The sequence below is a fragment of the Catharus ustulatus genome, chromosome 4 (genome assembly GCF_009819885.2).
Source record: "Catharus ustulatus isolate bCatUst1 chromosome 4, bCatUst1.pri.v2, whole genome shotgun sequence".
NCBI lineage: Eukaryota > Metazoa > Chordata > Aves > Passeriformes > Turdidae > Catharus > Catharus ustulatus.
Window position 1 is genome coordinate 33,693,863 of NC_046224.1, and position 26,486 is coordinate 33,720,348.

The 26,486-nt window shown below is 38.1% G+C and overlaps 1 protein-coding gene across 2 annotated transcripts in view; it reads left to right on the top strand.

The window, feature by feature from the left end:
- Positions 1–26,486, top strand: part of ST7 (suppression of tumorigenicity 7) — a 134,975-nt gene that overhangs the window by 104,203 nt on the left and 4,286 nt on the right. For both annotated transcript variants that reach the window (XM_033058542.2, XM_033058543.2), the window contains exons 9-13: positions 2,776–2,890; positions 11,368–11,440; positions 12,994–13,096; positions 21,100–21,250; positions 25,447–25,539. In XM_033058542.2, coding sequence (XP_032914433.1) covers positions 2,776–2,890; positions 11,368–11,440; positions 12,994–13,096; positions 21,100–21,250; positions 25,447–25,539 — 535 coding nt within the window. The remainder of the gene's footprint in view (positions 1–2,775; positions 2,891–11,367; positions 11,441–12,993; positions 13,097–21,099; positions 21,251–25,446; positions 25,540–26,486) is intronic.

The window sequence follows — 26,486 nt, forward strand, 5'->3', positions numbered from 1 at the left end:
TGTGCCATTGCTCCCCATTGCTCCTCAGCATGACCCAGTATGTGGCCTGCCCTGACTAGTCATCAGACCTGTGTGGAAGTTTTTTTCTTCCCCAGTGTTTGCTTTCACTATGAGATCTGAAAGATGACCTGTCAAAATATTCTTCCATCCAAGTGGCTTTACTTTCTGGCAAGTTTCTCTGTAAACAAATTTTTACTGTGACTGGAAATTATTTACAGTGAGAACTAGAAATTATACATCCAGATATGACAGAGAAATGAGTTCATATATTCTTTTTCTTTTTTTTTTTAATAGCAAACATGCTGTCAGTTATGCACAGTCAGTGTTCAAATCGCTGAGTGGTCACTTAGAGGTGTTTTATTTTGAGGCTACAGTATTAACTGAGTTCAATATTACTGGGTTGGACTTCTTAGTGCTTGACCTTTCCCAGAGGAAACCTTTATTAACACTTTTCAGTTTGGGGCCTGGCAGTCCAGACAGTGACCTTTATTCCTCTGCTGTCTGAGACAGGCTTTATCACTCTGACAGAACCTAATTAAAATAGCAAAAAAAATAATCAGTGAATGATGTCAGTGAGAGGCGGAGAACCAGAGTAAGAGCTTTCACTGGCCAGAATACATCTATAACTAGCTGCAGCTCTTCCCTTTTCCTCACTGATGGAGAGAATGTTGTTTTGCCAGCCGTTATTCATTCTCAATGAGCAAGGATAATCTTTCTTAATGCCTCAGAGGGGTTTCTTTGCAGGATGTTCATTCTGAACTTAAAATCACATTTATGTAGAGCCAGATTCTGTCATGCTCTTTCCTGCCAAATAGTAGCTTCCTCTCTTAAAAATCCAATAGTGAGTAAGGACAAGAATGAAGAGAAGTAGACTTAATGATTAATCTTTAACTAATGAATCCAACTATGTGAATTTTCACCTGCACCTACTTTTCTTCACAATGACTTTAACTTTTTTTTTTATTCTCAAACCATTCCGCTTAACCTTCATGAGCATCAAGGTATCAAGATCTGTGGTCTTTTTTTTTTTTTTTTTTTACAGGGGAGAAAAGTTTGCAAACTATGCAATTTTGTTTGTGTTCTCTTTCATGGGTTCAGCTCCTATCAATGAAACCAGGAGTTTATGGCCATCCCCATGCCATTAACATGCAAAGTTCAGTGGTGTCTTTCAGCTACTCTCTCAGTGATCCTGATTCTCACCAGAGATTTATATAATCAGTTAAACAAAACACTATCATCCTTGCCTTTCATCTTCTAATAATACTCAAACTGCAGCAAAGTCAATGCTATTCCAGACAAACAAATTTAGAGTTCTAAGGTCAGTATAGTTCTTCCATTAGCTTATACTAGACCATTTCACAAGAAAGAAATTCTTTGTGCTTTGCTTCTCTGTTTACCTGTTAAGGTCTCTTTCTTAACAGAGTGAAGAAGCTCCAGTGCATTACCTGTGTCTCATTTTTTGAAGTTCTTGGTGAATATCATCCCTCTTGTTTCAGTCCTGTTTACTTTTATCTTATGTATTTGTGAGAAGATTTGCTGGTTCTCATCAGTTTTGCTGTTTACATCTTGAAGGGTAGGTTTATTAAGTGTCAGAGTTTTCAGATCTGGCGTATTATTTTCAAATAGAGAAAGGCTGACCTTGAATAATATTCTTTACTTTATATGTTACAATATTTCCGTTCTCATAAACTGTATCAGAGAGATTGTAAATTTTAGTATTTCCCTGCAAGTTCCTGAGAAGCAGTGGTAATACCAACTACTCCAGTTCTTCACTGTCAGGGACTTTTTTGTGCTGAATCTACATCATGAAAGCAGTTAACAACCATAAAAGGCACACAATGAAACAAGGATCTTTTAACACTTCAGTTCCTTAGAGAGTCACTCTGGCAATAAAAAATATTTGTTAATCAATTCTGCAGTAAAAACATGGATTCTTCTTGCAAGTGTGACTTTAAAAAAGAGATACAGTTGAGTATCAGCTTCAGCCATTTGAATCTATTCAGATACTGAAACTGAAGATATGTAAAAACAAATTCCTGGTATATCTCAATGGCTTAGTTCATAAAGTAAAGGCACTTCACATAGGAAAAGATTAGGTTATTTTAACTCTATATTTCATTCAGTTTGTCATACAAGGTGTATTCCTTAGTTATGGTGTTTGATTTGCATAAGCTTTACCTTTCCTATTGTTGCTCTCTTTTTTTCCTCTTTCTCTAACTCTTCCTCTAACTCTTCTCTTTTCTTCTCCTCTTTTTTTTCATGTTGGCCACAATTACAATTGTCTTCTAAAGTATTTACAATTACAAGTCCTGCTATCACATACTTGATAATATGGTTGAATATATGTAAGCTTCTCTCACTTGATGTTTTTGTGGTTTTTCAATGTATTTTCTGTTTTTTCTACTAATATACCAGAGAGGTGGTGTATTATCTACTACTGATACTCTGGAGCTACACTGGTGTGAAGATTCTTTCCCAGAACAATAACTCTTTTTCACTTTGAAGAAGTCTGTTCATTGAAGGGGAGTTATGTTCAGATAGCTTGGTTGTTGGATTTGACTAATTACATCCTATACAAGTATGTCTTGACAAGAACCTGACCTAGTACTCATTATGAGCTCAGAAATTTCTGAGATAATGGTGAACTCTGGGAAAGAACTAAGAGCAAGGGGATCTGAGGAGTTTTAACTTGGTGTTGTCTATGTCAATGTATTTTGAACAAGAAACCCTTCTCAATTTTAATAATCTAACCCTTTCATATGTTATTGATTGTAGTTGATGAAGGAGTTTCCCCTGCTCAGCATGTTCAACATCCACGAAAACCTTCTAGAGGCTTTGTTGGAACTGCAAGCATATGCAGATGTCCAGGCAGTCTTAGCAAAGTATGATGGTAAGTTCAAATATGTATTTGTATTTTCTCTAAGTGATACATGCAGAAGAAATATATTTAAGTCAAACTCTTGAAATTTAGGAAACACTGCAATTAAATTGATAGGTATGAGCTTCATACATGCCCTTACACAATCTTTTAATTCAAGATTAAATACTGTGGATTTTTTCTGCCAACACACGCTGAAATCATTGCACGGGGCAATGGCAGTCACTAGCAGCTCCCCTGTGCTTTCTTTGTTTTCTGTTGATGTTTAAAGAATGACTGCTTAGGTTCTGCAGAATTTGTATTGCATGCTATTCAAACCTTTTCAGAAGAAAAGATTATCAGTTCCCCTGTGGACTTACCTGTGAATGTTGACTTAGTAGCATAGAAGTAAACATTGATTTAATTTCATAACAGTCTGGTGAGTAGTAAACTTCATGTCTTATAGGGAAACCTTGGAAACCTCAGAACACTAGGTGGACATTTTGTTGGGGTTTTTTGTTTGTTTTTTCTTCAGTAAACATTGGTTTATGCAGCATTGCAACTCTTTTCATGTTCAAGTCACAGCTGCTGGACTCTAGCTCTTTAAACTTGAAGACACCAGTGTTTCAGAGACACAGAGGTGGAAGCACCAACTGGCATACTTTGTTTAGTTCCAATTAACTGGGTTTTCCTCATACTGCTCAGTGACAGTATGCTTTCCTCATACTCAGTGACAAAACCAGGAATATAATCCAGTTCTCTAGAGCAACATTCATCTGCCTGCACAGTGCCACTCTTCTTCCTCTTACTGCAGTCTCTGGCTTGCTCAGTAGCCACTTTCCAAGTTTTGCATCAGATGAATCAGAGAACCTACAACTGTCAGTTTCCTATTGTGCTACTACACAGTCCTCATTCATCCTCAGAAAAGTGTCATTCTATGCACTGGGTTATGAGAGTTTATGCAAGGAATATTACATCATGATATAACTAGAAATGAGATCATAACTTGCATGGGTCAAATAGCTGACTTAAGCGAAACCTATGTAACCTTAATTTTGATGTTAATTCTTTTGTCAGGTTGAATTGTAGCATTTAAAATGTTCTTAATTGGTAGCTCTTACTATCTCAGATATTCTTTGAACAAATATTCTAAGGCTTGAAACATCCAGAGTATTGGGAAATAAAAATATGGGTATTATTTGAACTGTTGTTGTATAAATGCCTACCAATATGGACACTGGAGCCTATAATCTGCAGTGCTCATTTCTCTTTGTCATGGATGCTTTTAAGGAATTGACTGGTCTTCTCTGCCATTTGCTTACTGAATTGTCTTCTCTTCTGCATGCTCGGTTTTAGCTTCTAATTGCTCCCACTTCCTACTAGAGGCTTCTTGTTCAACCAGTACCACTCATTCTCAGTTCCATTCTTCTGCTTTTCCTAACTATGTATCCACATCTTCTCTTCAGGGCAGTGATGGCCAAGATCTATCATCATTCACTTTACAACTTCTGTCTTAACATCTTTTCCATCTACCCTTTTCTCTGCGGCTTCTGCCTCCTCTTCATTTGACATTCTCTGTTGCATTGCCTGGGTGCCAAAAAGCAGAACAGTAAGAGCTCACACAGAGACTTCTTACTGTCAGTCCCAGTACTTGGGCCCATATCATCACACAGAACCATGGCAAAGGGATGGTGCATGTTCACTGGGGTACTGACACCTGTACTTGTTGAGCAGTGAATCTTTGGATGGTATAGCAAAAAAAAAGCAGAAGCTCCCACTGAATACGTGCTAACTGCTTTCTTCTAACATCTTTTAACTTAGGAAGTTACAATAAATTTAAATGAGGCTCATGATAGACCATTGACTTGGTACTAGCACAATCATCCTGCCAGATTTCAGACTCCTGCAGTAGACTGTGGCAGAGATGAGGCTGTTTTAAAAAAAGATAAATAAACAGCTGATTACAAGCAACGTTAGTGATAATTGCTCCTACCAGTCCGGTCTGGAATGTTTTCAACTCCTTTTGAAGTCAAATCATTCTAAGCAGAGATGGAAACGTCACCCAGGCCCTTGAGTACTGCCATTCAGTAGCAGTAATGACTGGGAGAGATCTTGGTTGTACTTAGTCTGATTGAAGAAATTGGCAGCTAAGTGGTAACATCAGAGTCTTTCTAGTAGTTTGTTGTATTTCAGTAATTCCTATGACACTGGGAGAGATTCCTATGTTCTTTATTTTACCATGTTAAAAAGCAAGTAAGTAGAAATGCTGTTTTTTATTCCCCAGGCATCACAGTATGTTGGCACCTTCAAGTCTTCAATGTAGTATGAGGTAATAGTCCTGGGAAATAGCAGAACTGTGACAAAACAGGGTATTAAGTCTGCATTCTGGAATCTCAAGACTAAACACAAACTCCAGTGCGAGCTCTATTTCAGCATACTAAAAACATTGATCCCTGATTTTAAACAATACCATGGTAGCTCTTTGTGTCATGGAAGTTGATAAAACTTGAAAGTGTGTTTCATTTTCTCAAAAACATCTGAAAGAGTCAGAACAAATGAGACTTTTAAAAAGAAAGCTCTTACTTTTGCTGTTTGAACACAGGCAGTTTCAACTCACATTTGGTATGGCGTGTGTATGCACTAGGTTTGCAAAAGGACTCCAAACACAGGCTTTACCAGTATAACCCTTACAGTTCATGAGTCTCAGAAGGCCTGTCTCAGGGAGTCTCAGCTCATTTTAGAACTCATCAGCTTCATGTGTTGTAAGATTTATTGGAATATAAAACACTGAACTCATTTATACTTTCCTATCTGCAGTTTCTGCTGGTCCCACTCCACTGCTTTTTTTTTTTTTTTTTTAACTAAGACCAAACCTGATTTATTGTATTTTGATAACATATGAACAAATTATTTCCTTGAGCAATCTGCTCCCACCCTGGGCTAAAATGTTGGACCACATCATGTGAAACTTCAGCCTCTGCAAGCAGATGCACTGCTTTACCAAAAGCCATGTGTTAAATTGTGTTTATATTATGTACCTGGCAACAGAGCTGATGTCCATATTCATTATTCATGGAAAAAGGTTCTCATTAGTGGAACAGCATGCACTGTTGCTGAGCTACATCATTATGGTTTCAGAGTTCAGTGTCTGTCAATAGAGTGAAGATGACCTAAATACTGTTGAATTCTGAAAATATTTTTGGCTCTGATTTAACACATATCCATGTTATTTACAGCAGAAATAGTTATGACTGGGGGAGTTGGTCTGCTTGTAGTCATGCTTATAGCAACTGGTTTATTAATCCCTGGGCTGCCAGTTGCTCTTATAGATACTAAGTGATAACCTGGGCATTGTGTGAAAACTCAGACTTCTGGCAGTTTAAAGTCAGGTTTAGAAAGAATGGATGCCTCTGTAGTTAATTGTAGTGATTCACTGGTTCCTCTCTATACCCGTCCTTGCTTTCATTTTTTAAAAGTACAGTGTTTTTTAGGGAGACTGTAAGCCTTCTGTTTTGCAGATTCTTCTCTCATGTAGCCCTTTGCAGAGAAGGAGAAAGACCATGTTGCCATGCCGGAGTCCCAAATGCAGAGTTCTCGAGGCAATATTTTATAGCAGAGGACACATAGAAAGGAAATGGGGTTTAAATACAAAAGATCTCATTCTGCTCTATGGTTTGACACTTTTTTATTTGGTAACAGCTTACTCAAGCAGAATCCTACTTTAAATTAGTGTTACATCGAAATGCAGGCCTTTGAAGAAAAACATTAGAAACAGATACTTCTTTTTCTTGGAATACTTTTAACTTAGTGCAATCCAAACAGTTAACACAGAAAAGTGACTTTTCTAAAATGTAGCCTTTTCAGGGCTACTCTCTTTTCTCTGCCCCCTTCTGTCCAATTTCTTATTGTCCTTACAGATTATGCATGTAAATTCTATTTATATTGAAGGCAGGCCTTTTGTAAAGAGTTGCAGATTGATGAAGCAATTGCATGCAGCCTTCAGTTATGATACCTGTGGTCTCCAGGGGTTTTGTAGATAGTTTCATTACTTGCTATGTTTGTATTTGACTTTTTGGAGGTATTCTACCTGGTGCAGCTAACTAGGTAGGTGTTCTATGTGCAGTGAAGAGTTTTCTTCAGAGTTAAAAGATGTAGCAAGTGGCAGTATGGAAGCAGCCATTCCCTCATACATAGTATTACAACCCTTTTGTTTCTTTGAAAGAGATATCTTAAGAGAAAGTTCATTTTAGTTATGGATATACCAAAACCTAATCTACCTTCTCCAGGAGTTACAAATCAAGGCCTCCACTTTGTGTAGCAGTAATATCAGAGAATAGTTTGTCTTTGTTCCTATCACATATTTTCCAGCTTCTGCTTGCAAGAACTGATTTCTTTCCTCTGTATCAAAATCACTTGTCACTTCAGCTAGGTTTCAGTATTAGTTCTCTGTCCATACCATCTGTTTTCTTTTTCTTGCTATATGATTCTGTAGCATTTTTTGGTTTTCCTATTTGTGCAAAAGCACAAGAAGTCTAAAGTAATTATACCAGTCATACTCTCTTTAATTTTCTGTAGCAGAAATTTTTCTTTCCCTTTGACAGGTATTTAAGATTGAACTTGGTCAAGTTAAAGTAGCTGACACTTCCTGGTCCCTGATACACGTCAGCAAGAGTGGCATATGAAATGTTTAAAATTGGCAGTTGTAAATCTTTCCATGTCTGAACAGTATAAGTTTTACTTGTGGTCATGGCAAAATAAAGACTTCTTGTGTGTGATGAAATGGTTTTCGCATTCTAACACAGTGGCTACATATGTTTGGGGTGTTTCCCACTACTGAGAGAGAATGCCAAAAGTACAGAGAATCGGAACTGGTTTTTGTAAGCACCATGTTCATAGTTGTGCTCCCTCCAGCATGTTTTCTACTACATTTTGTGGGAAAATGTGATCAGTGTTCTAATGGTATATTAGATCTTTTTGACAGTGTATTTCCCCAGTTGTTCAGCTCAAACTTTAATGATTTCCATCACATTACTCTTGTTTTTAACCATTTGTATCAGCTTAATTGAGTTTCTTTCTCAATGTTTGTGTCTTTATAGATGACTGCATCTCTCTTCTGTCATCACTGATCCAGCCTGCACATATTTATTTGCTAGAGTGCTTTCAATCTTCTTTTTGCAATTCTTCCTACCCTCTGTGCAAAATAGGGAATAATTTGTGATTAGTGATTTACATTTTTGCATTTATTAATGACTAAAGCAATTGCAACATGCCTGTCTCTTCATGTTTAGAGCCTTCTGCTGACTTGGTAGGGAATGGTGCATCATTCCATAACCAGATTAATTATTTTTTTGTTTAGTTGCTATTGATAAGAACAATAGATCCCATGACCATTTTAGATGATATGTGGCATACTCTGCATATCCATAGCATCTTTCCATAAGTTCAGTCTTAAAGGCAACTGCTTAAGAGGCAAAGGAATAGCAAGAGTTCACTTTCCTAACCTCCCCGTACATGACAGGGCTTATTGAAAGAAAATTGTTTAAATTATGTCTAGTTTTTTGTGTTCTGTTGGACAATACAAGCAATAAGAAAGAAGGAGAGCCTTTTCTAGATCAGTTTCTATTAGACAAAAATGTCCTGATGGATTTGACAACAGAATAGCAGTCACATCTTTCCACACATTGTGAGAGCTCTACAAGTAAGTAATCACAGGAGGGTGGGAAACAGTGTATGTGAAGATATTTTGCCAGATGGCTCACAGAGCTGGACAGAGTCATTTATTAAAACTTAGCTTTGGTTCCTGACAGAATACGTATCTCCTAGGGCTAGTTTGGATTTGATTCCCTTGCTAAATTCAAGTTGTTACCACACATAATTGTTTATACCTCCCTCTAAAATATGAGGGTGCAGTTTTGGAGATGAAGCCAAAATTATATGAGGATTTTAAAGTATTGTAGTTATGGCCCAGCATGTAGCAGGACCAAATACTTACGGTCTAATATGTGGCAAACAAAAAGAAAAACACTTTTGAAAGCAAGCAGACATGGACCTGTTAGGGCTGTCTCAGACTAGATGATGTGCAGAGCCCACTTCCAACTCCAACCACTCTGTGATTCTGTGATAAACATGAGAATTTGAATCTATTTCTTCCATTGCTAGGGGCTGTAAGTATTATCCTCAAATAAGTGCTGCTTGCTCTTGAGGAGCATGGTACTGGAGAAGACCTTCTGGGTGAATCAGGGTCCCTGCTGTTGCATTCTCTACACGATACTGCCCCTTCCATGAGCTGAACAACTCCATCCTAGAATTAGTTGGGTTTTTTGCCCACTGTTTTACCTGGAAATCAAATGTTAATTTCACAGAACCTTTTTTTTTAATCTGTGGCCTAAATTTAATTCTGAACTCTTTATTCTTGTGCCAGTGTTGTCCTTTACCTAAGCAGCCTTTCTTCTCTGCTGGTGTTCCATGTGGTCTCCATAGGAAACAGCTAGATCTTCTCTCAGTCTTTATTTAATTTGGTTTGATACAAAAACAGTCCAATAGTGTGTTAACTTTTGTTGTTCTTGACCGTGAGTGATCAGATTTGAGCACAACATTCTTTGAGAAACCCCATTTCTTCTTCAGAAAGGACTCACTTGGTGTATCTGAACTTTAGCTCATCTCACCACATTTCTCTTCCTTGCAGATGCCAGCTGTTCATTGTGAATCATCTTGCAATTTATATGCACAGATGTTCCAGCTCAGGAACACTTACTGTCTACTAGAAGATAGTGTTTTGTGATACTGTGTTTTGTTTTAATATATTTAAAAGGCATTTCTGTTTACTGGAAATAATTTTTAACTCCTGATGTTAAGGAAAACTTGGTATAAAGAGGGTTATTGGATGTGTTCAGAAATATTTTCTCTTCCTGTCATTGAAGATGTGCTCATGCCTGTTTCTGTAGCTGTCTTCTATTAGAGGAGTAATTAACATATCTGTGATCCAAACTGCTCTGCATGCTGTTGATTTTAATTACTTTAGTCATTACAATTACATACTCCAGTGAAATTGTAGTTGCAATATATTATAGGGAAGCCTCCAACAGGATCTTTACATCTTATACTTGAATTGGAAGTGCATAAGTAGATAATAGGATTTAACAGGTAGCCTTTTAAAACGCCTCAGTTATTCTTCAGTTTTTTCTGTCTCACAAAATAACATCATGCTTGGTTGCTTGGTTATTAATAAGTGAAGGATGGTGACTGCTGAGATATGATTTGCTTGTCCCATTAACTCCCTTCTGGAGCTCTATCCTGCAAGGCAAATGAGTTCAGTGAATAACAAGTGTCTGTTAAACCTGAAGTAACCAAGTTACCATGGTAATTTTGCTTTCTAATCAAGTTTAAAGACAAACCAAGGGACAGATAGTTTCTTACAGCAACAGTCAGATTAGCTGCTCTTCACTTCTCCAGTGGATCTACTTCAGTGCCTTGTGTTTGCTGTGCTGTGTTTTCTGTTTGCCGTAGGAAATTATCAGGGTGTAGAGAAGGGTTTGCAGAATCCACCTTTAGTGGGTTTGATTTTTGTGTAATCTTTAAATTTTTAATGCTGGAATATTTCAGTCTGAATATGTGACTGCTGGGTAGATTACAGAATCACAGAATAAGCTGAATTGGAAGGGACCCACAAGGATCATCAACTCCAACTCTTAGCCTTCACAAGACATCTCCAAGGGTCACACCATGAGATGAAAAATGTGGAAGTCAGTTCTCTCTAACAGTGAGAACAAATATATCACTCAAGTCTGTTAAGAAGCATTTCTCTCTACCTTTTGAATGCATTGTGCCACTTTGCTGGTAGAAAACACATATAAATTAACTTATGAGTTAAGTCAGGTTAATGCTTCCTGTGTGTCTCTGTAACAGGTTAAAATGGACAGAGAGTGTCTGGTGAATGTGTGTTTTGTTTCAATATTTTCTTAAGAGGCAAAACACTTATTTTATTTTTGATCTTTAACTTCAATCAATCTACTAGTTGGTTGCTTGTAAGTCAAATCCGTTATTACTTGAATAGCTGTCTTAACTTGTATAGCTGTCACATACTCACATTAGACAACTGCTTCTCAATGAAACATGAAGAGTAAGATAGCCCTCAGCTATTAGTTAGATATTTTGTGAACTATGGAAAAATCCAGGTATTCCAAGTTATCTATAAATTTATGTATGAAATAATGAATTCCTTCATTATGTCTCTATCATGTCACTCTTTGAATTAGTTCTCTATGAAACACATTGCTGTTTAAATAGCAGTTCCAGAGGTCATTAACACACATTTTAAAGCCTGTATATCAGGTGGAAATTTAAAAATCCATGTGGCATGGCAGCATAAGTCCCAAGATGAGAAAGTATTCTGAGTTCACATACTAATTTTGTTTATTTCATGCTTACTCTCAAGTATCAAACAAACACTTTTCTTTCTGCACTAACTTCTAAGTTTTGAAATGTTTACTTTATTCCTTTCTTTTCCACAGATATAAGTTTACCAAAATCAGCAACAATATGTTACACAGCTGCATTGCTCAAAGCCAGAGCTGTCTCTGACAAGTAAGTGCTTAAGAACCACTGTCCAGCAAAATTCCTGATTTAATGTCAGATTTTTCTTAGCTGAGCCCACACCCTGACAATCCGCTGATTTAGCAGGAAAATTAAGACCTGCAGCAAATTGATAAAATTATTTCATATATGAAAAATTCTTAATGATTAAGCATTGCTCTTAGAGATGCTAAGGAAGAAGAAAATAAATAGCATAAATTCAGTTCTTGTTTCAATTTTATATATACTATCTGGGTGAGCGTTGGCTTCCTAGATAGTATAGTAAAGATGCAACTGGAAAGGGTTGTGTGGCTGAACCTCTTCAACTTTGTGTAAACCTGACCACAAAAAGGTAATGACTAAATGTGGATGCACTGGTACCAATGTCATTTTACAAGTGCTGTCAGCAGACTGATCATCTAATTAAATAGTGGCAGGTGGATTTAGCATTATTATGTCAGGGATTCTGAGAGGTAGATGACGTTCATATTTTTAGAGACACAAGTGTCTGTTCATTCCTTTTATGTTTTTCTCTTGGGTCTCAACCTTCCAAGGTGCTGAGCACATCTGTTTGACCCCTGTGGACTTGAGAGCACTGGCCCACTCTGAAAGGGTGCTCAGCTCCTTGTGAGATGGAGCTCAAAAATCCCCATTCTGCTCTCAGATGCCTTCACACAAATCTCAGGCAGAGTTGTGTCTGTGCACCTGAGGGTCGATTGCCCCCTAAAGCTGAAAAGCAAGTGGAGTGGAAAGCCATTTTCTTGACTGACATCCTGACAGTTTTTGCTTTTAAAGTGTATGTACACATCAAGATCTAAGTAATTTTCTTTCATTCTTTTTATCCTGTAGATCGCCAGTACCTACTGCAACATCTTTCCTCCCTACACAGCGACTCCAGCTTGGGAGGGCAGGGCTAAGGTTGTCACAGCTTTCCCTGTGGTGTCTGCCTGCCAAGTACAGCTCTGGAGTTAGCCGTGGGGTGTGAGGTGAGAAAGAGATTGCATGGTCTGGTTTTTTATTCACTGGGGCAGATGACTTGCCCACAGTTTGGGCATGCTACCCTCAATGGTGCTGCAGCCAGTAGACCACCTCCTACTGCTGCTGCATCGTGCTTCCATCTCAACCTGACCCAGGGGCATTGGGTTGGGAACTTTCCTAAAACTTCCCCAAACCTGTTTTTAATAGAAACCCTCCAACAAATAATTTGGCATTGTTTTTTTTGGTCTTGTTATTTTTTTCTTTTATTTTCTTTTTTCCCCCCTGAAATTTCAGCCTTGAATATGCCCCTAGCAAGATACCTAGAGCAAATTTAGATTAGTGACAGAGAAGGGACTGTTTGAACTGACTTTCTGCCATGATTAGATACAAACATGCTTTCCGCTTCTGCTGGGATTTTTATTGGCCTTGATGTAATAGATCTCTCAGAGTTTCCACTTGCTATGGAAGTTTGGAGAGCATAGGAAAATTACTTAGTTTGGTTACATGGGCCCATGTTCTAGATTCCTTTTCTGGCTTTTTCTTACTAGCATTTCTGACCTAATGTGTTTGTTTCTTTGCTTTTGTAGATTTTCTCCAGAGGCTGCCTCAAGGCGAGGGCTGAGTACTGCAGAGATGAATGCAGTAGAAGCTATTCACAGAGCAGTAGAATTTAATCCACATGTGCCAAAAGTGAGTATTGAGAAAACGTTGTAGCTCTAACATGCTCAGGATATAACTCCTGATTTTTGTGTTAGAATAATGACTGATGTTGTGGAAAAGAGAGCAAACAATGGCAAGGGAAAAAACTGGTAGTATGCACAGATTTTTTCATTAGCAATGTCATATTCAGGACTGTGCAACTTGAATTTTAGCTGAGGTGAATTTCACCAAGTGCTGTGCTGCAGGCAAATCGTGCATAAAGATAGATTATTATTTCCAAAACAGTCATTAAAGATATTCTAGTTCAAAGTCGCATATTTTCTTTTTTTTGATGATTATATGTAAAAAAATGGTTTTGGCATGCTGTACAAAAGAACCTGTCTTTGGAGTTCATGGTGTGCTTCATATAAGTTGCATTAGTAATTCCTTATACAGCAACCGTCATTAAGTTCTGAGAATGCAAAGCCCAGAAATGAAGAATTGCTGAGAACTGCAAAGTAAAAAAAAATACGATTTGTGTTCTAATTCCCATACCTGCTCTCTTTATCTCAGCAGTAAAAATGTGCTGAGAGGTTGCTGAAGGCTAAAAGCAGATATTTTTTGGCAATTGGACCTTTTTGGACTCTGAACTTCACCCCACAAACCTTTGGGCTAGCATTGCCCTTTGAAAGTAAGCAGCAGAAATCTAGGATGTGTTAATGTAGGGAGCCTATTCATTAGGTACAGTTGAATGCCAGGTCTGGTCAAGATAAACCCAACCCTCTTCCTTATGTACACCTGGATTGCAGAAAGTCGATTCCCATGCACTGCAGGAATTAAGTGTTTTCTCTGTGAGCTTTGTCTGTTTTGCCAACCACTAAATAGCATGGTGTAGCTGTCTGAAAGTTAGGCTGTTTGCTTAATAAAATCATCTGAATTTCCTCTACAGGCAGTGGAAAGAATGAACTGTCTTAGACATCTTTAGACAGACTTTTCCTCCTCAATGTTTCTACATTGACTATGAAAGGAGCAACTCTTTCCCAGTAAAAGCCTGATTTTTAGACAATGAAGTTTATGTGAGAATGAGTCTTTTGTAATATTAGCTGAGCTTCTATTTTTGTGCCATACTATTAAAAAAAAATTAAATAGAGCTTGATTCCAGGCCTTCTCTGTTTACTTCTATCCCAGTGGTTCTTGCAACAACACAAGCATTGGTATTTCTCTTCTGACTAGTTGCCAGTTAAACTCCCTAGCGCAGTCCTGTTCTAGGGGAACCTTTCTAAATGTTTTACTAAAGTCCAGTTAGAGATCTTGCCAAGGAAAATACCAGTTTAGCCTGCCATGAGCAATCCTTGGGAGCCTGTTCCATTTTCCTCACTTATCTCCATGCTATTGATAAATGTTTCCATCACAATCTCTTTTAACAGTTTGCATATTAACATTCCCACAATAATACACATCCTCTTTAAATGAATGGGTTTGCATTTGTGTCTCTTACCAGTTACTCTGAGTGGGGATCTTTTTGCTTTAGGTCAGTTTTTCTAGTCTGACTGTTTCTGTAACTGTTTTATTTGCTGTTCAGGGACAGAGATAGTTGCACTGACCTCCACTTCTGTGCATACATCTAATGTCCATCCTGCTGTTGTCCGCAGGCTCTGCACTGCCATGAAACTGAGGCCAGGTCCTCATTTACTACCTTTTTGCTTTTTTTATTTCCATTTCTGCTTAAGACCTGGATGTTCTTTGATTTGACTTTCTTTTCAAAGTCCACTTTACTGTAAGTTGTGGCATGTGGTCCATAACCTCTGCACTTCCAGACTTCCAAGATCCTGCTTTTCTTGCAGATGAGTAATTCCATTCATCTTTTATGACCTCCTTTTTTCTAGGCAGCTTCTGGTTAGGTGGCTGTTCAATAAAGGGCTGAATTTCTGCTCTCACAAGTATGCCCATGTGTGAAATGCAGATTATATATTTTTTCTCTACTTTTGATTTAAAGAAATTCCAGTCCTCTTCCTCCTAAGTTCATGTTGTTAATTGATTCCTCTATTTTTCAAGTCTGACACTCTGAAAACCTTTGTGAAACAAGTTACCGGGTTGATAAGGTAGTAATAGGAGCAGACTCCAGAGGTTCTTCTAGTTCATATTTTAACATTAAAACAGAATAGCCTAATACAGATTAATATACAGCAATGCTGATTTCACACTCATTCCTTCTGCTATTAGCTAAATGATATCAGGTGTGAAAGTTCATATTTGGTTATAATTGTGCACACTGTGTGGATATTACACCTCATTTCCACCAGTTGTAATTGAAGTCATATCCCATTTGTTTTTAATGAGATGGGGATAAATTTTAGCAGCCAGCATCACAAAAAATCTACAGGGCCACAAAACTAATGCGTGTTCAGAGCTTCTCTAGGATTGAAACATTAATGAGTCTTTTGTTCAGAGTGAGGAAGAAGTAAACTACAAAAGTGACAAATTATTTGACATACTACACAAAAATTTAGGAGTTAGAGAGGGTTATATTGCCACTGAAGCTGTAATTCCAGAGGGGTTTGTATGTACATATTGTATCATGAAGAGTATGTAGTTTATGGAGTGTTGGGGGAAAAGATATATGTATACACAGACACACAATTTCATCAATATTATTTATGTGTGTTTGGGGCTTCCCTACTTTATAGTCCTGTGTAGCAGGACTATAAAATGCTAATGCTGATAAGCTACCACAGCTGTCTCTTGGACATTTCTCAGTTGTGGAACACCCTTCCTGTATTGATTTGCAGAGCTCTTTCCCTTCATTCAAACTCCTTCTGAAAAGCACCCCCGTCCTCTCTGTGATGTATGAGACTAGGGTTATTATTAAAGAGAAAACAGATGATGGTTCATATATCTGATTGTTAAAAGTGAGTCAAAAGTATGTCCTGCACACAGTTGTAGGGATTTGTATGTAAGCCAGGAGCTGAGTTGATTTGAAGAGAGTCTCTGCGAAGTATGCTACATTTCAATCAGAGTACTTAAATATTGATATTAGTTTAAGAAATGCCAATTTTGTCTATAAACAGTCTCCTAAAAGGATGTAACAAACCATTGACTTAAACACTTTTAAAGATTCATCTGTTCTCTGTTGCATCCCTTCTCATTTTCTTCTTATTTATTTTGATTTTCTTAATAAGAAGTGTGTCTGTCCGTATGCTTGTGTGTTTTCTAGTAAGTTGTAGTTGCTAATAGAAACAAATAATGCAAACAAATTCATAGACCAGATGGGAAATTAATCTGTTACACACACCCCATGATATTACAGAGAAACTATTTGAGATATGTTTGAGAGAGTTTTTAACTCTTCAGTGAGACAGTGATCAATTCAATGAGAATTTGAAAGGTAATCTAAAAATGGCTTCACTGGGCATGTAGAAACAGTATTTTGGAACTTTCTTAAGCCTGTGCTGTTCATCCCACGGGGAGGAGGAGTGTTCCTGTTCAAGCTATGTTAAATTCTCATATTCTGGCCTGGAAGGGTGCTGTCACAGGTGCAGGAGTGACTGTTGCCTGTTTGCAACCTGAGCTGTAATTTCAGAGTCAATTGCACAATTGAGGAAAAGAAGGAAACCTGCCTGAGTAGGTTGATTTATTTTATAAAAGGTCACTGAAGTAATGTAGACTGCTGAAAGTACTCCCAGCAGGAGAGAATCAGGGGCCAGAGAGCTGTCGATATTATAGAAATAGATAATGTATACTCAGTCAATTTAAGCAAGAGAGGTATAAATTCCACCCTGTTGCACTTCATGAATACAAGGTCCATTGTCATTCTCCAAATGCTCATTAAAACACATTCTTGTATGTGTAAAGAGTGTATTAGCTGAGCTGTGTCTATCACAGTGTCATGTAACTGTCATGTAACTGTGAAGTACACAAAAACTGCTGTTACACTTGTATCTCCTAAATACAATCTTTGACAAAAATGGGTTAGGTTAGAGGGAGAGAAGAGGGAGATCAGAAAAAGCAAATAGACAGTCAAAAAAAAAAAAAGTAATCCAAGCCAGAACAATGCAGCAGCAAAGGGCTAATTGAACTGTCTCATGGTGCAGAAATCATCGTGCAACTCCTATTTGCTTCTAACTTCTAACATTGAGGCTGGGTCATAAAATCATCAAATCAAAGAAAATGCCAGGGTTGGAAGGGACCCACAAGGATCATCAAGTCCAACTCCCAGCCCTGCATCATCCCCAAGAATCTCACCTTGTGCCCAAAAGCATTGTCCAAATGCTTATTCTGCCAGGCTTGGTGCTGTGACCACTTCCCTGGGGAGCCTGTTCAGTGCCCAGCAAGTCCTGTCACTCACTAGGCTGTTTGTTTCTCAGCTGGTTCATTTTTTAAAGGAACATGATAAGCCCAGATGGTGCTGGCATTTTATTTCTTATTCTAGTTAAACTTCTTCATTTGTTCCTGAAAAAGAATACAGTTGGAGATGTGTTGGTCTTACCATCTAGATTTCCTCCATGAATGCCTAGCTCTTAGCTAGGTTTCTTATTTAGCCTGTTGTCTGATTCTCCCTCTGAAGTGGAAAAATGCTTGGGTTCAGAGTTCTGTCAGAATGACAGAGGGCTCCTCTCTTCCCTGTCTGTTCAAGGAACTGATAAGGTATTGAAGTTTTATTACTTACATTGTGAAGGTTGTGTTTCAGTCTGGGTGGATGCCAATGTATCAGGTTAGAGTTAATAGGGAGTCTGTCAAGAGATGTAGGTTACTAGTATGAACTTTAGTGGTGTGATTGGATTTTGTATCCCTGTTAATCCTATGACAACAAGGGCTGTGTTCCAGAATAAAGCCTTTGGAAATTTTGAGATATGAATAGTCAGATTCCCACCCTGAAGTCTTTGGTGGCTTAAGAGAAGACTGCATCTGAAGTGCAGTAGTGCATATGATGAAGTGCAATAGCAGCCTCTTGGAAACTACAGTCAGATGTCTTTGGTGACTTTTTCCAAGAGCTGGAGATGTTTTTTGCATGCATCAGGACTGTAGTTCACACATTTTATGGGCAGCATGAAGTCTGCAGCTCATTGGGTGGTTGTTAAGGAAAGATTTTGGGTTTTTTAATTATTTAGTTAATTTGACTGGAATTTGTCTGCTTGTCCAATACAAAATGTTTCAAGGAGACTGTGTTGGTTTCACAAACCTGCTAGAAACCCAGCAGGTTGCTGGGGCTCAGTCCTGCCTCTCAAAGATCCAGGACCAGTGGCCAGCAGTTACCATAAAGGGTAAAGGTGAAAAAAGGGTAAAGGACATCAAGACCATCCTAATTTTCATGGACAGTCATGTCTCCTTCCATAATAATCAAGCCCTATTTACAGCTGGGCAGCTTTTTGGTACCCTTTACTAATGTTCAGAGAATTTAAGTAGATGAAGACTTTCAAGTGCTGTCTCCCAAAACCATTTCATTGTGTACTTGAGAAATTTGATCTTTTTTGTTTTGGAAAGTGCCTGATGAGAACAGTACAAAGTGTTCCAGCCAGGGTCTCTCTGGGGCTGTGTACAGTCAGTGTTTCTGCTGGAAATGCCTCCAGAATAAATTAATTGACAGTTTGTATGTCCCAAAAGGTGTGGCTGACATTTATGCATAAACTAAAATATTAGAGTCAAAAATTAGTTGAGCTACCTATCGCTTTGTGTATGGGTCTTATTGAGTATCACCAAACCAGGTTATGGACTTTTTGTTCAGGAAGGTAGCTGTGATACAGTGACGAGGGAGGAGGGGCTCACATTTTTGAACTGAGGCACTTCTAAAAATAATTTCTTTCTGAAACTGAGAAAAATGCAGCTGAAAAGTCAACTTAACTGAGTGAGAAGTAAGCTTGATTGCAAGTGTCAAGATCTATCCTTCCATATGGTATTTCCACTTGCTTTCTTTTTAACTCTTGTTTAACTGTTTTTTATTGATAACAAGCAATACTTATGAATCAAAATTACATGTTTCTTTTAACAGTCCTAGAAATACAAAATTTTTTTCTGTTTTTTCTTTCCCTACTAATAGTGATATGTCATTTGGTTTATGTTTTTTTCTTTGGTTGGAACATTTGAATACTGAGAACTTATTTTCTCATTTAATTTTGCAGAAAATATGGAAATATGAGTTAATGTTCTGAATTAATACAACAGGTAGAAACCTACAGATCTTGCAACTGTATTCCATTCTACTCAACAGATATATTGTGTGTTTTTAAAAGGGTGAGGCATTCATTAGGGCAGTGAATGTTTGCTATATCTGTGTAAGCCTGGCAGCTCCCTCCCTCTTGTCAGCTCTTTATTCTGTTCTATCACCCTTAATTCCCTGGACTGCCTACTAAATAGCAACTTCCTCCATTAATCCACCTGTTCTGCAGCTCTGTCAGATTTTTTCTGAAAAGCTTTAGAGAAAATCCAGATATCACACTCAACTACTCCCACTGCTAATTTAGTTTCTCCTCTTTTTATCCACATCAGAAATGTGATTTGTCTTTGAGGTATTTATTTATTCCCCGGGATTGACAGTTCTCTGTTTTGATCACAAGCTCTCCAATCTTTTACCTGCTTGACTGCTCCTTCAGACAAAGGGGTGACATGCTCTCAGACATCCTCCACAAAATCATGCTATTGGTGCTCATTTCCCTCTTCCTTTTTTCCTTTCCACAAGACTGACTTCCAATCCCCATTCCTTTCTTTTGCCTTCTTTCGTGTGGCAACACATCCTGTTCACAAAAGCCAGCATTTATCAGGGTTGTGCAAGGCTGACACCACCCATGCCTCACTTTTGCCTCCAGTGCCAGGATGTTCCTCATGGATGCCTGCCCTAGGAAATTGTCAGTCCCTAGGTCCTGCAGTTCTCCTCCTTCCGGACCAGGCTGTAGCACAGGGTGAAATGGAGAGGCTGCACACTCTGTCCTTCATTGCCAGAGATCAGCCATTTTCCTTTCCCAGCCTTGTGCAAGGGCCTGACTCACCTGCTGCCTTTTGTATTAACTTGAACAGCTAGTGGGAAGAACATTTGATCTTGGGCATCCTGGAAGAGAGCAGCATTTTCCCTGTGTTGTGGAAGAGCAGTCAGGACACAGCTGGGAAATGTTTCTCCCAAAGAGAACTGACAAACAGGAGCTGATTCAGCAGCTTGTCTGCTGTCTTTTACTCCTTTTCCTCTAAAGGATGCCAACAAGGGGTATATCTTTACCCTCTGCTGTTTCTTTCCCCTCCACTAACTGAATGTAGTAACACCAGTGATGTCTGCTGAACCAGAGTTAGTTGTCTGTCTAGTTAACTGTTAGTTAATGGATTGAGGAGGGAGGAAAAATCACCTGTTTGAATATGTCTGAGACCTCTATATTTTCTGTGTCATGAATCCTCTGCTTCTGCTGTGGGGGGAGCCAGTTATGGGGAAATTTTCTTTGAAAATTGTTTGTAGGTTTAGTCTGTGGTAATTTTCATTTTAATGACACATTCAGCAACTATTTCAAGTAGCATCCTATACTTCTACTGCCACCACACCCGTGGAAATCAGGCATTTGTTATGTTTTGTAACATTTTTACTTTGCAACTTGTTCTTAGCTACTTAAGTGGCTACCAAGCTTGCATATTCACAGATCTCACAACCAGTTAATAGCAATGCAGTAAATGCAGCAATCTGTGTGCAAGCAATGAGTGCTGTATGTTTTCTTATAGAAAGACTTTGTGCATCAAAAGGCTTAAAATCTTCTTCATTTTATTATAAACACCTTTAATTAAAAAGCTCTTATAATTCCATTTTCTGCTTTGAGCCCTCTTTTTCACCTCCTTCAGTGAGATGTTGGATTTTTAATTCCTCTGTAATCCCCATACTGTGGAGCAGAACCAGCATATCTTAGTCTTTGGGAATAATTCAGTAGTTGTCTTCAAGTGCAGTTAGTGATGTTACACACTGATGAAACCTTATGAGAAAAAGTACTTTAGGAAAATAGACCTTTCAGTGTGCATTATAGAATTGCAGTCAGATTTCTGTGTTTGTATTACCTCTGCAGTAATTGTGCTCTGCTTTTTTATTTCAGTATCTACTAGAAATGAAAAGCCTAATTCTGCCTCCTGAACATATTCTGAAGAGAGGGGACAGTGAAGCAATAGCATATGCTTTCTTTCATCTTCAACACTGGAAAAGAGTAGAGGGGGCGTTGAACCTCTTACACTGTACATGGGAAGGCAGTAAGTAATCCTCTTTCTTACAAAGGAGCTAATGAAATATTTTTATTGCATGTCATGAAAAAAAGTAATAGTTTTTATCAAGTATAGTATGTGAGAATTTTGGACACCAGTTACATCTCACCAGCACTGAAATAAATTTGAACTGAAAACACAAACTTATTTAATGAGTAAAAGAGGTTTGAAGTCTTGTATTGTGTATCCTGTGTAATAACTGAAAAATTTCCCAACCTCTTTGAGGTACATTTTCTTGCTTATAGATAAAGAGATAATAATTCAACTTATTTCATTCCAGGGTTGTAGAGATTATTTGTCATTATTTGAATTGATAGTTTCAAACTGAGAGTATATTCAGATTGGACATAAACAAAAAAATATTTTGCAATAAGGGTGGTGAGGCACTGAACCAGGTTGCCCAGAGAAGCTGTGGATGTGCCATCCCTTCTAGTGTTCAAGACCAGGCTGGATAAGCAACTTGGACTAGTGAAAGGTGTCCCTGTTCATGGCAGTGGAGTTGGAACTGGATTATCTTTAAAGGTCTCTTCCAACCCCCATTTTGTGATTCCATGAATGTTTGATATTTAGAAATTGTGAGTGTGCCTTATAGACGTATATTAATGTGGAATATAAAGCAATACTGTATTTTTTACTTTTTTTTAACTGGAGTGAATTCAGTGAAGGATTACTGGGATGCATAGGGGGCTGGAATATGTGGTATAGGACAAAATGCTGAGGAAGCTGGTTTTGTTCAACTTGGAGAAGTCTTACGGTGGGTGAAGAGATGATCCAATTGGTGTCTTCCACCACCCAACAGAGATAATATGGAAGAGAGACTCACAGTCTTCACAAGTTCAAACCAGATAAATTTAATCCAGACTTAAGAAACAAATTTTCACAGTGAGAGGGATCTGTGGGATCTCCAGCCTCAGAGATACTCAGAGCTCAGCTTGACATAATTCTGAGCAATCCAGCATAACTTGGAAATTACACGGCTTTGAGTGGAGGTTGGAGTTTATGACTTCCAAAGGTCTTACACTTACCTTCTAATATACCTTATCCTGTCTTTGAGAAGTATTTTTACCAGGTTTCAGAGAATTTAAAAGTACAATTTATAATCAACCTTTGTTGACCTTTCTTCTGATGCAGTTTTTTCGTTTATGTACTAGTTCCCAGTTTCTACTCTGCTTTATTCTGTTCTTTCCATCCTCTCCATATGTTATTATACCAACTCTTTTGTGTGTGCTTTGCCATTTTTTGTCCTCATTGAGGACATTTTGTTACCATGATAATTCCTACAGAAATGCACTTATACCTCCAGTGTAAAAGTGATGTACTATCTCAGTTACCGTATGGAATGACCTGAACCTGCCTAATTTGCAATGTAGGCTCCCTGAGGATGCACGGGCTTTATTTCTAGGTGTATAGAACACCTTGCTCAGTAATCCATACCAGTGCTGCCTGGGGTTTGCTCTGCTGCGTTGTTCTCTGTCACACCTGCTAGCTCTTCTCCCATTATTTCTCCCTCTATTATTTTCTCTGTCATAGGTTCACTCCCGATGGCTTATTTTCAGTGATTTGCTTTTACAGTGTTCCTTCCCTTCTGGATTATTGCAGAAGTCCTTTAGCCCAGGGTTCATTATTCCATCAGTAAAAACAGTATTTTGCAGGGAATCCTGAGCAGATCTTTTGCTTTGTCAGGCTGGGGAGCCCCTAAAGGGCTTTGTACCAGGACCAGGTTTTGGCACAGGAGTCTGACTGCTCTGCAGTCCTCCTGCCACTTAGGAAATGAGTCAGCTGTGCCTGAAGGCAACATAGGGAATTCTCATCTAACTACATTCCCCTTCTTATTATCTCCACATTCAGCAATCTGAACACATAATTTATTAGCTAATAGCTGTATAATAGCTTGTAAAGATGTAAATTAATATCATTGCACAACTTCTGCAGAAAAATCCATAATTCATTTTGTACAGTGATTTCAGAAAAATACAAACAGTGCACGAGTCTTCAGAATTTTTGTTCAAATTTTGCTCATGCATGAAGACAACCAAGGGTTTTAATGGTTTCAGTGTCTAGTCCAATAATCATAAAGTTTGGTCCATATCTTGGCATCTCTGCATAACTTAGTGAAAACCAGTGAAGACATGACAGAGAAGTTAAATGTCATTAAATACTAGTTTTAACCAACAGTCTACATATAATGGTCAGTTGTCCTCACTCTCTGTGTGTTTGTAGGTATTTTATTCGTAGTACAACAACTGTAAAAGTCCAAGTGCCACCACTGTGTTTGAGCCAGGTTCTCTGTACAGGAGGTCTGTAGTTTCAAGTTTAACCAAGTTTCAGAAGTGTCTGGGGTGATGGTTTGTCACTATTGGTTTCTAAACTTGTGTCAGAATTCCTACTGTTTGCATGAAGAAGAGAAACTCAAAGACTCCAGTAGCTCTTATAGCACGTACATGGGTGAGTGACAAACTGTCCTACCTGAGTCAATTAATGTACAATAGGATCAGACAATATTGAAGGAGTAAGGCAGAGAGGTATCTGCGTAGACACAAACCAATCCAGATGAACCAGAGCATTCCTTCCATGGCAGATAACATTGCTAAATAAATTGTTTTGCTGTAAATATCCCATAGCTGGTCTCACGTCAAGCATGACTGCTTAAATTGAGTAAAATCTATCCAGAGTTTTTTTACTTGTTTTGTAAAAACAACATCTTTACCTCCCATTTCATTTTGATTAAAATCTTAATATTATTGTGGCTTAGGGTAAGGCAGAAGAGGCTTGATTGTCTGTTGCAATATTAAGCCAAATTGGAAGGAAAAACTTGTGTTAGAGATTTTGAAGAAATGAGCATTGAACATCATTCCACATATGTTTTTGAACAGACACTCAAATTTGTTGTGTGTTAAGATCATATACAGCTTGGGTTATTGTATTTGTACTTGGCTTTTTGGGTTGCTATGGAGAGGGGTGGTTAATGCTGGAAGAGCATTACAACCCAGATTGGGTTACAATCTTTCAAGATCTCTGTCTTCTTTACTATTGCTTTAAATGAAGCAAACAAGTAAAAATACAATAATATAATTTTACAGAAAAATACAGCTAACATAATTTCAAATGCAGTGTGCACAGCTGAAAATCTTGGGGGATTGTGTGTTTAGACAAATTCTTAAGTTGCCTTGTGAGTGAGAGATAATGGAGTGCTATTGTGTGGCAGTGGGCTGTACCTAACAGCTGAAGTGTACAGTGCTTCTAGGACATCTGTTGGGGAAAATATTGCTTCAGTGACTGATATTCATAGGAGTAGTGAGAATAACATGTTGACATTTTAACAGTGAAAATAATATATAGGATAATGGAAAAGGATGCCTTGATTGCAAAGCTATATTTCAGTTAAGTATTCTGAAGTTTCCATAAACCACACTCAGATGGCCTATGACATCAGCACTGTCAAGACTCAGTAATCCATTTCTCTCCCTCTCTGTTATTTTCAATTTTTAAAATTCATAAAATGAAGTATTATTTAATCCATGACATGAAGATTTATATTGGAAACCTGACTTGATCCACTGCATTTAGAAAGCATGCATGAGAGGAACCTGGGTTTAATAATTTAGTATTAATCTTTGATTGCTAAATAGAAAATGAAAGCATTACTGTGTTGGAAAACTGTCCTCCTCAGAGCTCATCTCATCAGTGTTACCTGGCTTGCTGGAGTGTGATGGAAAAAGTATAGTGTATTTTTTCCATTGAAAACTTCTATTATTCTATGCACAGAGACTGTGAGTATTGGTCTGAATGTACAGGCTTGGCTGGTCATTTTTGTAGGCTATACCTGTTTATCAGATACACTTTTTTCCCCTGAAATACAGAAATTCTGCAGCCTAAAAGCCTAAGACAAAATGTGTAAATTTGGCTATGGAATTGGAAGTATAATGGGTTTCATTATGCAAACATTTTTGTATGTCGTTGTAATGTGGTCTTACCTGACATTCATGAACATTGTCTCAAGAATAAAAATAAACATAGGTTTTTGTGATTAAAAGCTTAATGTAGATTGCTATTTTGGCATTCCATTAAGCAATTTATATGCTGTTTGCAACCAAATATAAATGTTTTGTTCTATGTTTGTTTTTCAAAATTGCATGTATTCTTGAGTATGATTCACAGTAACTTATGCACTGTTTTCTTTTCAGCTTTCAGAATGATCCCCTATCCACTGGAAAAAGGACATCTTTTCTACCCCTACCCTATTTGTACAGAAACTGCAGATAGAGAACTACTACCATGTATGTGCAATGTTTTTCTTCCTATGATTGACACTGAAGAATTGTTTACCTGAGTCTTGCAGCGCAGTCTCCTTTGATGCCTTTTAAATTGAGTACACTGGATTAGAATAACCAGATTGACAGTGAGCCTCTGGAGCTCCTGTGATGGTTCAAGAGGCAGCTCTTCAGCATAGTTCATTATAATTGGCTGTATTTATTATTTCTGACAGCTTACAGACGGGGAGAGACATTAACAAGAAGATCCAAATCAGTTAGATCTTGCTATTCTCTCTTGCCAAGACACTGATCTTTCATCTAGGTTAACATCCCATCAAACCAAAAGCAGTGTCACAGCCTTGTTAATCTTTGGTAGACACACTAGCTACTTAAATTCCAAGGCAGGTTCCAGCTTGCTTGAGGACAGCTGGATCATTGCTGCAGCTAGTACTCATGACAGGCTGTGCTTACGTTTTCCAAAAAGTAGTCTTAAATAGCAACAAAGGGTTTTCTTCAAGTTATGGCGTGTGTACTATTATGAAGAGATTGATGCGAAGTCATCTCAGTAAATTTTATGTGGATTTATGGCATGTATTGGGTAAGTGCCAGGTAAAGATACAAAGAGAGATCCAGCCCTCAAGAGCATTACAGTCCAAGCTAATGAGACTCATTGCAGTGCATGCAGTGAAGCACAAGAATGCAGAAGAAGAGCCTAAGCAGCCAATCTTGCAGTTATACTTCATTCCCACATGTTCTCTCTGTGGGACTTTGTGTGAGCACAAGTGGAACACACGCAAGTTTGCAGGGTCAGGGCAGAGAAGGTAAATGAAGCTGATCCAAGGAAGAAGATTCTTCTCTTACCTTCTTTCTCCCAAAGAAAGAATAAAGAAAAATTTGTTCTGGAACAAGTAAAATGAAGCCTGTTTCTGCTGGGAAGGCTGGTTTTGAGGCATTTGCACCCTTTGTAGTCT